This window comes from Rhinopithecus bieti, unplaced genomic scaffold, assembly GCF_001698545.2.
Source record: "Rhinopithecus bieti isolate Rb0 unplaced genomic scaffold, ASM169854v2 scaffold_61461, whole genome shotgun sequence".
NCBI classification, from domain to species: Eukaryota; Metazoa; Chordata; class Mammalia; order Primates; family Cercopithecidae; genus Rhinopithecus; species Rhinopithecus bieti.
This window is the reverse complement of record NW_016823852.1, coordinates 963,193-976,702: the sequence shown is the minus strand read 5'-3', so window position 1 is coordinate 976,702 and position 13,510 is coordinate 963,193. Positions and strand designations below refer to the sequence as shown.

General features: G+C 48.4%; 2 protein-coding genes across 3 annotated transcripts in view; one reads left to right on the top strand and one right to left on the bottom strand.

Annotated features, from left to right (window-relative positions):
- The window catches only part of ATP5MJ (ATP synthase membrane subunit j), an 18,378-nt gene extending 12,849 nt beyond the window's left edge, over positions 1-5,529 (bottom strand). Inside the window, exon 1 of one of the 2 annotated variants that reach the window (XM_017861906.1) lies at positions 5,468-5,529. In XM_017861906.1, the coding sequence (XP_017717395.1) occupies positions 5,468-5,497 (30 nt within the window). In that variant the 5' untranslated portion in view covers positions 5,498-5,529. Of the gene's footprint in view, positions 1-5,053; positions 5,223-5,467 lie in introns of those variants that run through there. The other variant, XM_017861909.1, reaches the window with a different exon arrangement.
- TDRD9 (tudor domain containing 9) overlaps positions 5,376-13,510 on the top strand; it is a 137,587-nt gene continuing 129,452 nt past the window's right edge. The window contains 1 exon segment of the mRNA XM_017861911.1: positions 5,376-5,665. Coding sequence (XP_017717400.1) covers positions 5,451-5,665 — 215 coding nt within the window. The 5' untranslated portion in view covers positions 5,376-5,450.

Here is a 13,510-nt window from a genome sequence, read left to right as displayed (position 1 = left end):
CACACACAAAACAAAACAAAACAAAATTAGCTGGGCATGGTAGTAGACGCCTATGATCCCAGCTACTCAGCTGAGGCCAGAGAATCACTTGAACCCGGGAGGCAGAGGTTGCAGTGAGCTGAGATTGTGTCACTGCAGTCCAGCCTGGGCGACAAGAGCAAGACTCCATCTCAAAAAAAAAAAAAAAAAAAAAAAAAAAAAGTGATCAGTGCTCAAGTGAGGATTGTTCATACAGGCAAAATTAGGGGCTGAAAACTGAGTTATATTTTCCATACGAAGGCTAACATAGAGATAGAAGACTTGATTGACTGCTACTGATCACACTAAGGGAGACTGCTTAGCATCCTGCTGTAAAGAGGTAACAGTTAACAAGGCTCTCTATCGCCAATGTCACTTAGCCTAGTTTTGAATGAAGACTGGGGAGTCTGGTTAATGTGTAACATCTCAACACAAGTCAGCAAGTGTCATGCACTAGAGAAGAAAAACAGCCATGTTACCTGCCTCAGTTTCCAGGGCTTAACTTTCCACTTAGCTTAATAAATCTGGAGGTCCTAAAAATTTTCAAGGATGAGATTGCAGGAAGGAATGAACAACAATGAACGTGGTCCTGCTGGAAGGGGAAAGAGCTTAGGGTCAAATGAAACTGCACAGAAAGCTTGAAAACTTTGTCTTAGGGTAGCAGTTCTCCAAGTGTGGGTCAAAACTATTTTCTTCATAATGGTAAATAGTCTTCGCCTTTTTTATTTTTGAGACAGGGCTTCACTGTTACCCAGGCTGGAGTACGATCGCGCGATCTCCACTCACTGCAACCTCCGTCTCCTGGGCTTACGTGATTCTTTCAGCCCAGCCTTCCAAGTGGCTGGGACTACAGGCACGTGCCACCATGCCTGGCTAATTTTTGTATTTTTGCTAGAGATAGGGTTTTGCCATGTTGCCCAGGCTGGTCTTTAATTCCTGAGTTCAAGTGATCTGCCTGCCTCGGCCTCCCAAAGTGTGGGATTACAGGCGTGAGCCACCGGAGCTGGCCTTCTTTGTCTTTTTCATTAGGATTCTCTCACAATGTACAGTGGAGTTTTCCAGGGTCATGTGACTTGTGATATCACATCGGAATGACTACAGAAACAGATTTGAGAATCCAGCTGTTTCTAATGCAACTAGACACTAAGGGATCTTCGAAAATGTAAAAGCGTCATTCCTCTCACACGCACACACAAAATGTTTTTTGGAAAACAGTGACGTTTTACAAAAATACACTCTTCAACATCAAACGGGTTTATTATTATTATTATTATTATTTTTAAGATGGAGTCTGGCTCTGTCGCCCAGGCTGGAGTGCAGTGGCCGGATCTCAGTTCACTGCAAGCTCCGCCTCCCGGGTTTACACCATTCTCCTGCCTCAGCCTCCAGTGTAGCTGGGACTACAGGTGCCTGCCACTTCGCCCGGCTAGTTTTTTGTATTTTTAGTAGAGACGGGGTTTCACCGTGTTAGCCAGGATGGTCTCGATCTGCTGACCTCGTGATCCGCCCGTCTCGGCCTCCCAAAGTGCTGGGATTACAGGCTTGAGCCACCACGCCCGGCCTATTATTTTAAAATGAATAAGTAAAAACATTTCTCAGTCGTAATCCCTGATAGACAAACCCACATAAACAAAATCTCTTTAGGGTCCTCAGCAACTTTTAAGAGTGTACAGGGGTTCTGAGACCAGACCAGGTTTGAGAACCACTGTCCTATAGTAAAAATGTTTTAGATTTATAATGACTTGTAACACTGCTGAGGACGAGAACAAGCATTTAGGAGAAACTTAAGAACATCATGGAGAGCTGTTTCAAGACAGAGCTTCTGAACTTCCAACTAGACTTGAGATCAATAGACTTTGCTATGTTGCCCGGCTGGTCTTGAACTGCTGGCCTCAAGTGATCCTCCCACCTTGGCCTCTCAAAATGTCGGTTTACAGGTGTGAGCCACTGTGCTCAGACCAAGAGAGTTTTGTCTTTAGTTTCAAATCCAAAACACCCTAAGAAATGCACATCTTTTTCTTTTTTTTTTTTTGAGACGGAGTCTCGCTCTGTTGCCCAGGCTGGAGTGCAATGGCGCAATCTCAGCTCACTGCAAGCTCCACCTCCTGGGTTCATGCCATTCTCCTGCCTCAGCCTCCAGAGTAGCTGGGACTACAGGCCCCCGCCACAACGCCCAGCTAATTTTTTGTACTTTTAGTAGAGATGGGGTTTCACCATGTTAGCCAGGATGGTCTCGATCTCCTGACCTCGTGATCCACCCAACCGCACCTGGCCAAAAAAAACCCAAATGTTTAAGGAAAGAGCCACTCCAGCAGATTTAGTCAAAGTTCAGAATGCTGCATCTTGTGACTAGGAAGGCTAGAGAAGACAGCAATACACTTCGAGCACAGCTTCCTCTGCTTTAAGGAGAGTGCTGCTTAATGGCACCAACACCATTTGTAACTGCTCTCAGTTGTTAGTTTCCCCTTTTTGGTGGACAGCTCAAATGCTCCAAATGGTCAGTGAATGCAAATACGCAAAACCTCCCCAAAATACCATGGCCCACTAGGGGTTCAGTGGCCTTCCCATGCATTCTGGCCTAGATGTAGCAAGTCCATGAAGATCTACCTGATGTCAAACTGTTTCTTTTTTCTTTTTTTGAGACAGAGTCTTGCTCTGTTGCCCAGGCTGGACTACAGTGGTGTGATCTCGGCTCACTGCATCTCCTGAGTTCAAGCAATTATCTTGCCTCAGCCTCCTGAGTAGCTGGGATTACAGTAATGCACCACTATGCCCAGCTAATTTTTGTATTTTTAGTAGAGATGGGGGTTTCACCATGTTGGTCAGGCTGGTCTCGAACTCCTGACCTCGTGATCTGCCCGTCTCAGCCTCCCAAAGTGCTGGGATTACAGTCGTGAGCCACCGCGCCCAGCCCAAGCTATTTCTTTTAACTCTGAACTTTGGACAGGAATGCAAGATGAACTTGACCAAGTGAGTGGAGAGCACCAAGAACTACTGAATCAAATGAAGGGTGCTCAAAGCCATTCAGTCTGTGATGATTCAGAATGTTAACTCGTGTTTGGTCAGGAAACACTATGGCAACTTTCCAAATTGGCAAATTTCCAAAGAAGCATCAAGAGCGTTATCTTCAGATTGCAGTTTAAAAAAAAAATCAAAACTCAGAAGGATTAGCTAGTAGCTCCAAAAGATCAAAGAATACAGAAAATGCCCTGCAGAAAATGTTTCTGAAAAGCATCTTCCACTTAAAATCGTATTAATTGTGATATCAACAAAGGATGACAGCACATGGGAAAGGCAACATCCTTGAAACACAGGCCAGGTGCGTTGGCTCACGCCTATGATCCCAGTATTTTGGGAGGCTGAGGTGGGCAGATCATGAGGTTAGGAGACTGAGACTACCCTGGCCAACATGGTGAAACCCCATCTCTACTAAAACGCAAAAAATTAGCCAGGCATGGTGGCGCTCGCTTGTAGTCCCAGGTACTTGAGAGGATCAGTCAGGAGAATCGCTTGAACCTGGGAGGCAGAGGTTGCAGGGAGCTATTGCGCCACTGCACTCCAGCCTGGTGACACAGCAAGACTCTCAAAACAACAACAAAACAAAACAAACAAACAAACAAAAAAAGTGTCAGTGAGTTCTGGAGTTGCTTCAAGTGGCTTCAATATATTTTGTAAAATTCTGAATTATGTCCTAGTCTCCACATACAGTGTGAAGTTACAATATTTTCCAATCAATGTTGAATGACATACTTTATGATTCTCGATTACTTTATGATTACCTTTTTTCTTATTTTTTGAGAAAGATGGCTGGGCATGGTGGTTCATGCCTGTAGTGTCAGCACTTTGGGAGGCCAAGGGCTCCCAGGCAGATTGCTTGAGCCCAGGAGTTTGAGACCGGCCTGGGCAACACAGTGAAACCCCTGTCTCTACTAAAAATACAAAAAATTAGCTGGTGTGGTGGTGGCGTGAGCCTGTAGTCCCAGCTATGCAGGAGGTTGTGGTGGGAGCATCGCCTGAGCACCCGAAGTTAAGGCTGCAGTGAGCCCTGATTGTAGCACTGCACTCCAGCCTGGGCGACAGGAGTGAGACCCTGCCTCAAAAGAAAAAAAAAAAAAAAAAAGCAAGTTATTTCTTCCTGGCAAAGTGTGTTGAGGCACTTTTTGGAAGCTGTCATATTTGGCAAAGTCCTAACATGAGGTCCAGAGCTCATTAGGCCAGGATTTGGAGCCAGAACTCGTGGCTTAGTATGATTATGGGTTCAATTTTGAAACACCAATAGCTCGACCTACCTGGCTGACTTCTTTCTACCCTGTTCTCAAACCGCCCTCTTATTTGCCACTGCTCGGGCTTCACACTGCTGATTAGAGCCATGCTCTCCATACCCTCTCTGTATTTGTTCACATGGCTCTTTCTGAGAGCCCACATGGGTCAGATAGATCCTGCCCTGGGCAATGAGGGGAACATACCCCGGCCAGGTGGCCATGTCTCTCTTCTGACCCTCCCTTCCCTTGTACATGTGGCTGCCTTCCTGGGCATCCTTTGCTGGATTTCTTGCCTCTGCTCCTTCTTTTGGGGAGTTTGCTTGGGCTCTGTTCTCCACCCTCCGCCTTCTAGAGATGGGCCAGGACCACCTCAGCCTGTATCTTTTGTCCATGTGATCACCTGGACCTCCTGTCCGCACCTGTTTGTGTCCAGCTGTGAGTCTGACACCGCCACCTGAGACACAGGTTTAGGAAGGAAGATGAATTCAGTTATGATCCTCCCCTCAGCTATCAGGGCCGCCTGCCCTCCCCTATAATCCTGGATCCTCCTTTGCCCGGCTCATTAGCCGGTATCCTGCAGGAGTCCGCCTAGCGTTATTTTCTCCAAGACCTTCCTGACCTTCTTGCCCCTCTCCCCCCATATTAGGTGCAAGGATGTGCTGGTACCTCCAACCCACGAACGCAAATCCCTTCTCTGGTTTGCCCTCCATCTCCTCACCCTGAGGTGCTCAAGAAACGCATGAAGGGCCCCGGTACGCTCGAAGCGCACAAACCTCCGAAGTAGCAGCCTCTAAACGGGGAGGCCAGGGAGTGACCGGAGGACATTTTCTTGTACACGCAGGGGTTGCCCCGGAACTCCCGTCAAACAGACTCCAGGGCAGCCTCCGGGCTTTGTTAAGCTTCCCCTGCGGCCCTGGAAAGGCTCAGCCTGGGTTCTCTCTGGGCGGCGGCTCCCAGCAGGCTTAGCGCGGCGGGGCGCGGCCGGCGGAGGACCAACCAGCGCGGGCAGCACGCGCCGGCGGAGCCCGCCAACGGCCGCCGCGGCGCGTTCTGATTGGAGGCCAGGTCGACGGGGGGCGCGGGCCTTCCAGAGCGCGTTTCCGCCGTCTGCCTGCTTCCCGCCGCGGAGAGACTCGGCAGTTGAGGGATGCCGACGCCTGGGCCTTGAGGATGCTGCGCAAGCTCACCGTCGAGCAGATCAACGACTGGTTCACCATCGGCAAGACCGTGACCAATGTGGAGCTGCTGGGCGCGCCGCCCGCCTTCCCGGCCGGGGTGGCCAGGGAGGAGGCTCAGCGCCAGGACGTGGCCCCCTGCGCCGGTCCCGCGGCCCAGGCTGCGGCCCTGGCCCAAGCTCCGGCCCAGCAGGCCGCTGCATTCGAAAGGTAGGACGCGGGCGGGGCGGAGGCGGCTCGAGGGCAGCCGGGCGAGACCTGGTGACGAGGGTTCAGGCCACCCAGATCCTTCTCGCGAGCCCGTGCCCTCCCGTGGGGCTCCAGGGACCCCTGACCGTCCGGGGCGAGGGACCACTACACAACCCGTCGCGCAGCCCAGAGCGGTGCCTGCAAGGAAGCTGAGCTAGAGTTTTTGTTGTTGTTGTTTTCCTTCAGTTCTTAATGTTTAAATAAACAGACCAGTTTTTGAGGCACTCTTAGGTTTCCGGAAGAAGGCAGCGGAGGGCAGAGGTCCCATAGGCCCCTTCCCTCCTACAGTTTCCCCTGTGAGCGTCTGTGTCAAGTGTGGGTTTTCGTGACAGCCGGTGAACCCGCATCGCTGCGTCTTCGTCACCCGGAGGCCATCGTTACAGGAGGGTTCACCCCGGTACTGGACGTTCTGTGGGTTTGGACAAACGCCTAAAGTCACGCATTACAGAGGAGTTCACTGCCTTACAGATCTTCTCGGCCCCACCTGCTCATGCCTCCTTTTCCCTACACCACGTGGAAACCACTGATTTTTTACTGTCTCCATAATTTTGCTTTTCCATACTGTCATCTAGTTGGAATCACACAATATGTGTGGCCTTTTTGATGGGTTTCTGTCACTTAGCAGTAGTATGCATTTGGGGTTCCTCCGTGCCTTTCCATGATTTGATAGCTGCTTTCCTTTTAGCACTGATTAATATTCCACTGTCTGGATGTACCACAATGTATCCATTCACCTACTGAAGGAGAGCTTGGTTGCTTCCAAGTTCACCCCCCGCCACCCGCGAGATGGAGTCTCACTTTGTCGCCCAGGCTGGAGTGAACTGGTGGAGTGGCATAATCTCGGCTCACTGCAATTTCCCCTTCCCAGGTTCAAGCGATTCTCCTGCCTCGGCCTCCTGAGTAGCTGAGACTACAGGCGTGCGCCACCACACCTGGCTAATTTTTGTATTTTTAATAAAGACAGGGTTTCACCGTGTTGGCCAGGCTAGTCTCGAACTCCTGACCTCAGGTGATCCACCCACCTCAGCCTCCCAAAGTGCTGGGATTACAGGTGTGAGCCACTGCACCCGGCCTGCTTCCAAGTTTTGGCACTTTTTTGTTTTTTTCTTTTTGGGAGATGCAGTCTCGCTCTGTTGCCCAGGCTTCAGTGCAGTGGCGCGATCTCGGCTCACGGCAAGCTCGGCCTCCTGGGTTCTCCCCATTTTATTGCCTAAGCCTCCCGAGTAGCTGGGACTACAGGCACCCTTGGCAAGGTTTTTCTGTGGACATAAGTTTTCAACTCACTGGCTAAATACCAAGTAGTGCAAATGCTGGATCTTTGTTCAGTTTCATGAACTCGCTCCTCGTCTCACTATTCTTTTTTTTTTTGAGACGGAGGTTCGCTCTGTCCCCCAGGCTGGAGTGCAGTGGTGCGATCTCAGCTCACTGCAAGCTCCGCCTCCCGGGTTCACGCCATTCTCCTGCCTCAGCCTCCTGAGTAGCTGGGACTACAGGCGCCTACCGCCGCGCCCGGCTAATTTTTTGCATTTTTAGTAGAGACGGGGTTTCACAGTGTTAGCCAGGATGGTCTCGATCTCCTGACTTCGTGATCCGCCCACCTCGGCCTCCCAAAGTGCTGGGATTACAGGCGTGAGCCACCGCGCCCGGCCTCACTATTCTTTAAGTAGCTACCATCAGTTACTCTGTTCACTTGATTTTGGTGGAAATAAAAAAGCAAAAGGATGTCCTCTGTTTTTAATGGAAAGACCTAGATTTGGTGAGTAGAAACACCGGCTCCCTCTTCTCTTTAAGGAAGGCCCTGGGAGAGGTATCTTGAGCTTGGGGTATCTCCATCACTCTTGCTCAGTCCCTAGTCCGACACCCTTTACAGTTGAGAAGGTGGTTTTGTTTTTCTTTTTCTTTTTTCTTTTCTTTTTTTTTTTGAGACAGAGTTTCCCTCTTGTTGCCCAGGCTGGAGTGCAGTGGCGCAATCTTGGCTCACCACAACCTCCGCCTCCTGGGTTCAAGTGATTCTCCTGCCTCAGCCTCCCAAGTAGCTGGGATCACTGGTGCACGCCACCACGCCCAGCTTATTTTGTATTTTTTTTTTTTTTTTTTTTTTTTTTGAGACGGAGTCTCACTCTGACGCCCAGGCTGGAGTGCAGTGACACGATCTCTGCTCACTGCAAGCTCTGCCTCCCAGGTTCACACCATTCTCCTGCCTCAGCCTCCCAAGAAGCTGGGACTACAGGCGCCTGCCACCACGCCCGGCTAATTTTTTTGTATTTTTAGTAGAGACGGGGTTTCACCGTGTTAGTGAGGATGGTCTTGATCTCCTGATCTTGTGATCCACCCGCCTTGGCCTCCCAAGTGCTGGGATTACAGGCGTGAGCCGCTGCGCCCGGCCTATTTTGTATTTTTAGTAAAGACAGCGTTTTACTCTGTTGACCAGGCTGATCTTGAACTCCTGAACTTGTGATCCACCCATGTTGGCCTCCCAAAGTGCTGGGATTCCAGGTGTGAGCCACTGTGCCTGGCTTCTTCTCTTTTAAAGTTACTCTTGTTTGTTAGTTTTGTCTGATTTGATGGATAGGCCCAGACTCTGGGTCAAGCTTTTGTGGGTTGCTTCAAGCCTTTGTAGAGTTCTTTCAAGTACACCCTTGGGATCTTTGGTAAATTTGGTTCTTGGAGACGTAGAGGGGACCAAGAGACCCCTTGTGCAACTTTGGAGTGGCTGTTTGTGTGTTTGACACTATTTCCTTGAGCTACTCTGGTAAATGATCCCGTAGGCCGCCTCCTCTACTTAATGGTCCATCACTTACTCCTTAGTCTTAATAGTCTTAACAGCATTGCTATTAAATAACTCATTGTGATATTGGAAGTAAATTATTACTGACCTTGTCAGAAACTATAGATGTATTAAGCACTAAGGACAAGTTTTTACAATTTCTAGTCTTCATGGGCTGAGACTTTAATAAAATCAATAAAAATGAATTTTTAGAGCAATGAAATGAAAAAAGACAACATACTAATCCCATTTAAAAAATTATTAGATTCAGTCTTGGTGTGGTGGCTCGTGTCTGTAATCCCAGCACTTTGGGAGTCCAAGGCAGGCAGATCATTTGAGGTTAGGAGTTCCAAGACCAGCCTGGCCAACATGGTGAAACCCTGTCTCTACCAAAAGAATACAGAAATTTCCCGGGCATGGTGGTTTGTGCCTGCAGTGCCAGCTACTCAGGAGGCTGAGGTGGGAGAATCGCTTGAGTCCCTGAGGCAGAGGTTGCAGTGAGCCGAGATCGCGCCACTGCACTCCAGCCTGGGTAACAGAATGAGACCCTGTCTCAAAAAAAAAAAAAAAAAAAATTCAACCTATGTAAAATTGCTTTGTGAAATTGCTGTAAACACTTTAACTTCTGTGTTTAACCAGTGACAGGCAATGTTTGTCTATGTGTAGTGCTAGCTTTGATAAAATTCTTCCGGAAGTAGCTTCCTGGGCTCTAGGTGCATATGTATTCAATGCCAGAGTTTCCAGCATGTAACAGGCACTCGGCTAAATATAGCTGTATTATTGAATCCGCACAACAACCCTTTGAGGTTGATGGCTTTATCATCAACTGATTATTTCATGATTTTGTAGATGAAGCAATAGGTTTTGGTAGTAAAGTGACTTGCCCAACTTCCTGTAGCAAATGGTGGTGATGGGCAGAATGACTCCCCCAAAGATGTTCACTGGAACCTGTAACTGTGTAATGTTACCTGGTGAAAGAGATTTCGCAGCTGTAATTAAGGTTACAGATCATAGGATAGGAAGATTAGCTAGATTGTCGGAGTGGGCCCAGTCTGATCACATGAGCTCTTAAAAGCAGAGAACTTTCTCAGGATGGAGTCAGATAAATTTGAAACGAGAGATATGAAATGTCATTGCTCGGAGGGGCCACATGGAAAGCATGAGAATGGAATATGGGTAGTTAGGAGCAAAGACTGGATCCCACTTGACAGCAGCTAAGGAAATGGGTACTTCAGTCCTACAGTTGCAAGGGGCTGAGTTTGCAAGGGACTGATCCTACAATTGCAAGGGCCTGGTTTTGGCCAACAGCCTGAATGCACTGCCAGTAGGGAAGGCAACTCTGCCAACACCTTGATTTAGCTTTAGGAAACCCTAAGCAGGGGATCCAGTTGAGTTCACCTGGACTTGTAATAAATTTGCATTGTTTGAAACTGCTATGTTTGTGTGATTTGTTGAGGCAGCACTGCATTAGGGTACAAATCTGGTGGCAGAGCTGGGTTCAGATTGGGGTGAGCTGACCTGTGAACCCGGCACAGTGCCTGGCACATAGTGGATACTTGGATACTTGTTGAATGATATTTTTCCCAGTGAAGGAGAGTGTTGAGTGAGGCACTGACATTAGTGAGAGAACATTTGACATAGGGGAGGGACGGCTTTTATAAGCATAGGGTATTGCACAGTTAAAATGTATTTGTTAGAGATAGTCACTCAATGGTAAAATTAGTGTACACCAAGTCACTGCAGTCCGGTCTGGGAGAGTGTTGTTAAATCAGCTTAATGATTACATCAGCTTAAATCAGCAGAAGAACATGGGCATTTTTTTTTTTTTAATCAGCTTAATGAGTAGTGACCACCAGCTTTAAAAAAGAAATAGAAAATGCCAGACTGCATCATAGGTAGCTCAACAAGAATTGCTGGAGATGGTGTGGGCGCCTGTGGGTTCCAGCATCAATCTTACTCCCTAATGAAAGTGTTGCTGGAGTGCCTGTAGGGAACGGTTTATAAATTTTGTTTCCAGTGATTTGTATGGATTTCCCCATGTCTCCTTTTCCACATGGTACTGTATTTTCCTCTTTGATGGTGATTATTCTTTCTTTTATCCTTACATTCTCGTGTCTTCACCTTGGCATATGAAAAAGAAAACCTCAGTGGCTGTGATATACCATTTTGAGCATTCTCCGGTGTGTACCACCAGCTTTCCTGGGAATTGCAGCCCATGGCTGGGAGCCATGCATCACTCCCAGCTTCCTTCTGCCTTGTGTTTCTTTGTGCTTTCTGCCATGGACTTTCTGTCTTCACAGCTCACATTAACTCCTGGCTCATGAAGGTCTTACTTAATTCTCACTTTGGTGTCTTTGACTGTTCAACACCTTATTAAAATGTTCTTTGTCTTTGGGAAACCTTAACCATAGGAAGCTTTCAGATTTCCACTATCTGGTGATTACTTTCCTCTAGTTCCTTTATTTATTTATTTATTTATTTGAGACGGAGTCTCGCTCTGTCGCCCAGGCTGAAGTGCAGTGGCACGATCTCGGCTCACTCAAGCTCCGCCTCCCGGGTTCACGCCATTCTCCTGCCTCAGCCTCCCGAGTAGCTGTGACTACAGGCGCCCACCACCACACCCGGCTAAGTTTTATATTTTAGTAGAGATGGGGGTTTCACCATGTTAGCCAGGATGGTCTCGATCTCCTGACCTCATGATCCGCCCCCCTCGGCCTCCCAAAGTGCTGGGATTACAGGCGTGAGCCACCGCACCTGGCCCCTGATTTATTTTATTTTACTATTATTATTATTTTATTATTATTTGTTTTTGAGACGGAGTCTCGCTCTGTCGCCCGGGCTGGAGTGCAGTGGCCGGATCTCAGCTCACTGCAAGCTCCGCCTCCCGGGTTTACGCCATGCTCCTGCCTCAGCCTCCCGAGTAGCTGGGACTACAGGCGCCCGCCACCTCGCCCGGCTAGTTTTTTGTATTTTTTAGTAGAGACGGGGTTTCACCATGTTAGCCAGGATGGTCTCAATCTGCTGACCTCGTGATCTGCCCGTCTCGGCCTCCCAAAGTGCTGGGATTACAGGCGTGAGCCACCGCGCCCGGCCTATTTTACTATTATTATTGTTAAAAGTATTATTAAAAAAAATAGAGACAGGGTTTTGCCATGTTGCCCAGGCTTGTCTCAAACTCCTGAGCTCAAGTAGTCTGTCTGCCTCGGCCTCCCAAAGTGCTGGGATTACAGGCGTGAGCCACCACATCTGGCCCAGATCCCTAAGTCTTGGTTTTGGCACTTGTTGTCTCTTACTGAAGTTGAATGCCTGCTGTGTTGGGCATTGTGTCAGGTGACACAGGAAATGAATCATCTAGGCCCTTCTGACAGACGGGGAAGTTAAGATTGGAGCAGTTGAAGTTTACTTTGTCTTAGTCCACATACCTATTATATTGTAGAATGGGTGTGTGGACTCCAAGGCATATTGTTTTTTTTCTTTTTGTCTTGTTGCCTTTTGATATTTAGGCGTCACATAGATGTTAGTGTATGACTCTGTAACTCTCCAAGAATTCCTATTTTCTGTTCACCCACAAAATCCACTTGTTTGTTTGTTTTTTTTTTTTCTCACCCAGGCTGGAGTGCAGTGCTGCTGTGCATAGCTTACTGCAGCCTTGGACTCCTGGGCTCGAGCGATTTTCCTGCCTCAGCCTCCCAAGTAGCTGGGACTACAGGCACATGCCGCATGCCTGGCTAATTTATTTTTTATTTTTTGTAAAGATGGTGTCTCACTGTGTTGCCTATGCTGGTGTCAAACTCCTGGGCTCAAGCAATCCTCTCTTCTGGGCCTCCCAAAATGCTGGGATTATAGGAATCAGCCACTACTCTGGCCAAAGTCCACATTTTTAAAAGACCTTTTGGTCGTTTAACAGATTTTGTTTATTAAATAATTTTCTCATTGATTAAAAAAGTGCTGGCGCATATCCTCTGTATGTACTGTGTGCCGCTGGAGTAGAGTGATTGGAAAGGAGAGAATAGGTGTGGTCAGCGAGCTAACAGGAGATCAAGAGGTATGTCCTGGCTGGGCGCGGTGGCTCACGCCTGTCATCCCAGCACTTTGGGAGGCCGAGGCGGGTGGATCACGAGGTCAGGAGATTGAGACCATCCTGGCTAACACAGTGAAACCCCGTCTCTACTGAAAATACAAAAAATTAGCCAGGCGTGGTGGCGGGCGCCTGTAATCTAAGCTACTCGGGAGGCTGAGGCAGGAGAATGGTGTGAACTTGGGAGGGGAAGCTTGCAGTGAGCCGAGATTGCGCCACTGCACTCCAGCCTGGGCGACAGAGTGAGACTGTGTCCCCCCCAAAAAAAAAAGGAAAAAAGAGTTATGTCCTACATCATAGTGAGGACCTTGCTGCTTCATCTGAGGGAGCCAGGGAGCCACTGGAGGCGGCTTTGGGGTTCTGAGCAGAGTTGTGAGGTGATGTGACTTCTGACTTTATTGAAGCGGGGCAAGGGCAGGAACAGGGTGGTCAGAGAAGAATCTTTTGATGTCGTCTGTAATGGTTAACTGTGTGTCAGCTTGACTGGGCGACAGTGCCCAGATATTTGGTCAAACACTACTGTGGATGTTTTTTGAAGGTGTTTTTTAGATGAGACGAACGTTGCAAATCTGTGGACTTTGGGTAAAGCAGATCATGCTCCATGAGGTAGGAGGGCCTCGTCCAGTCAGTTAAGACCTGAATGCAGCGAAGACGGACCCTCTCTGAGCAAGAAGAAACTGTGCCAGCCGACTGACTTTGTACTTGCACTTCAACCCTTCCCTGGGTCTCCAGTCTGCTGGCCTATCCTGCAGATTCTGGACTTGCACCTCTACAGCTGGGGGAGCTAATTCCTTAAACTACATTTCTTTCTCCACATCTTGTTGGTTCTGTTTCTTTGGAGAACTATGACTTACACATCATTCAAGCAAGATATAGGATGATGGCTTAGACCAGGCAGGTAGCTGAGGGGTGGAGGATGGGGGGTGTGGTAAGCAATGGTGGCATTTGGGACATGTTCTTA